Raw genomic sequence first — 1,161 nt, 5'->3', positions numbered from 1 at the left:
TACTTTTTGAGATCGTCGGGAGGAGGAGGAACATGGACGTGACTCTCGGTGATAGCCAAGAGTGGTTCCCGCTGTGGGCGTGGCGCAAATACGAAAAGAAGCAGTTGAAGGAGTTGATGATGGTTTGTACGATTGAAGAGAGGGATGAAGAAGCTGCGGAGAGGACGCTTAAGGTCGCTCTTTGTTGTGTGCAATATCGGCCGGAGACTCGGCCGGTGATGAGCATCGTTGTCAAAATGTTGGAAGGTGCATTAGAGGTTCCGGAGCCGTTGAATCCTTTTTCGCATTTGATTTCAGGGGTTAACGAGGCTGGTGATTCTTTGGCTCGAATGGCGTGGAATGTTGGTGGTTCTGATTGGTCCACATCTGAAGTCGTCACTAAATCTACTGTAGTTGGGGGAACACCTCTCATGAAGAAATATGAGATCACAATGGCCTCTGTGTAGTTGTACGGAATGAAACCAATATATATTATGGTTAATCGTAAAGTTCAATCTTAACTACAAATTAATAGATAAATTAAAAAATTATAATTTTGGTAATTTTGAATCAAAATTTTAATGCAAGAACATTTTAGGTATTTTCTCGTCTCTTTCCACTCTCCTCCCTTCTTTCTCCGTCCCCCGCCTCCGGCCTCCGACTACCTTCCTCCGGTGATACCACAATGGTATCACAATGTGTCTTATATGTGTTTGGGTATCACACTGAGGTCGTTTGTGTGGTCGATCGGAGATGTAACACAGTGGTATCACAATGCATCTTATATGTGCTTGAGTATCACACTGTGTCTTTTTGTTTAACATAATCAATATTTTTATGTATCACAGTGGTATCACCGGAGAACGGGAGACAGAGAGAAAAGAGAGGAGAGACGAGAGAAAATACCTAAAATGTCTTTGCATTAAAGTTTTAATTCAAAATTACTAAAATTATAAATTTCTTAATTTATGTATTGATTTGTAATTGAGATTGGATCTCACGATTATCACAAACTAATCAATTCTCCCTTGAATAAGCCCATATATCTATATATATAGGGGAGCGTTCAAATAAAAACTACTCAATTTGTAAAAACAGTGAAAACCTCATTCAACCAATCATAATTTTTTATTTTGTTCATTTTTTGTAATTATGATAGGTTGATTAACCATTTTTATTGTG

General features: G+C 38.7%; 1 protein-coding gene across 1 annotated transcript; it reads left to right on the top strand.

Moving 5' to 3' along the window:
• The first annotated feature begins 32 nt into the window (after positions 1-32).
• LOC112504264 (G-type lectin S-receptor-like serine/threonine-protein kinase At1g34300) lies at positions 33-446 on the top strand. Its single transcript, XM_025108199.1, has one exon. The coding sequence runs from the start codon at positions 33-35 to the stop codon at positions 444-446; it is 414 nt and encodes a 137-aa protein (XP_024963967.1).
• The last annotated feature ends 715 nt before the right edge of the window (positions 447-1,161 follow it).

The sequence above is a fragment of the Cynara cardunculus genome, unplaced genomic scaffold (genome assembly GCF_001531365.2).
Source record: "Cynara cardunculus var. scolymus isolate 2C unplaced genomic scaffold, CcrdV1 Un_Scaffold_5049, whole genome shotgun sequence".
NCBI classification, from domain to species: Eukaryota; Viridiplantae; Streptophyta; class Magnoliopsida; order Asterales; family Asteraceae; genus Cynara; species Cynara cardunculus.
Note: the sequence above shows the minus strand (reverse complement) of the source record. Positions and strands in the feature narration are given on the sequence as shown.

Bases quoted from the DNA above. Each gene is read 5' to 3' on its own strand.
- LOC112504264 (XM_025108199.1), top strand. From the start codon at position 33: ATGGACGTGACTCTCGGTGATAGCCAAGAGTGGTTCCCGCTGTGGGCG.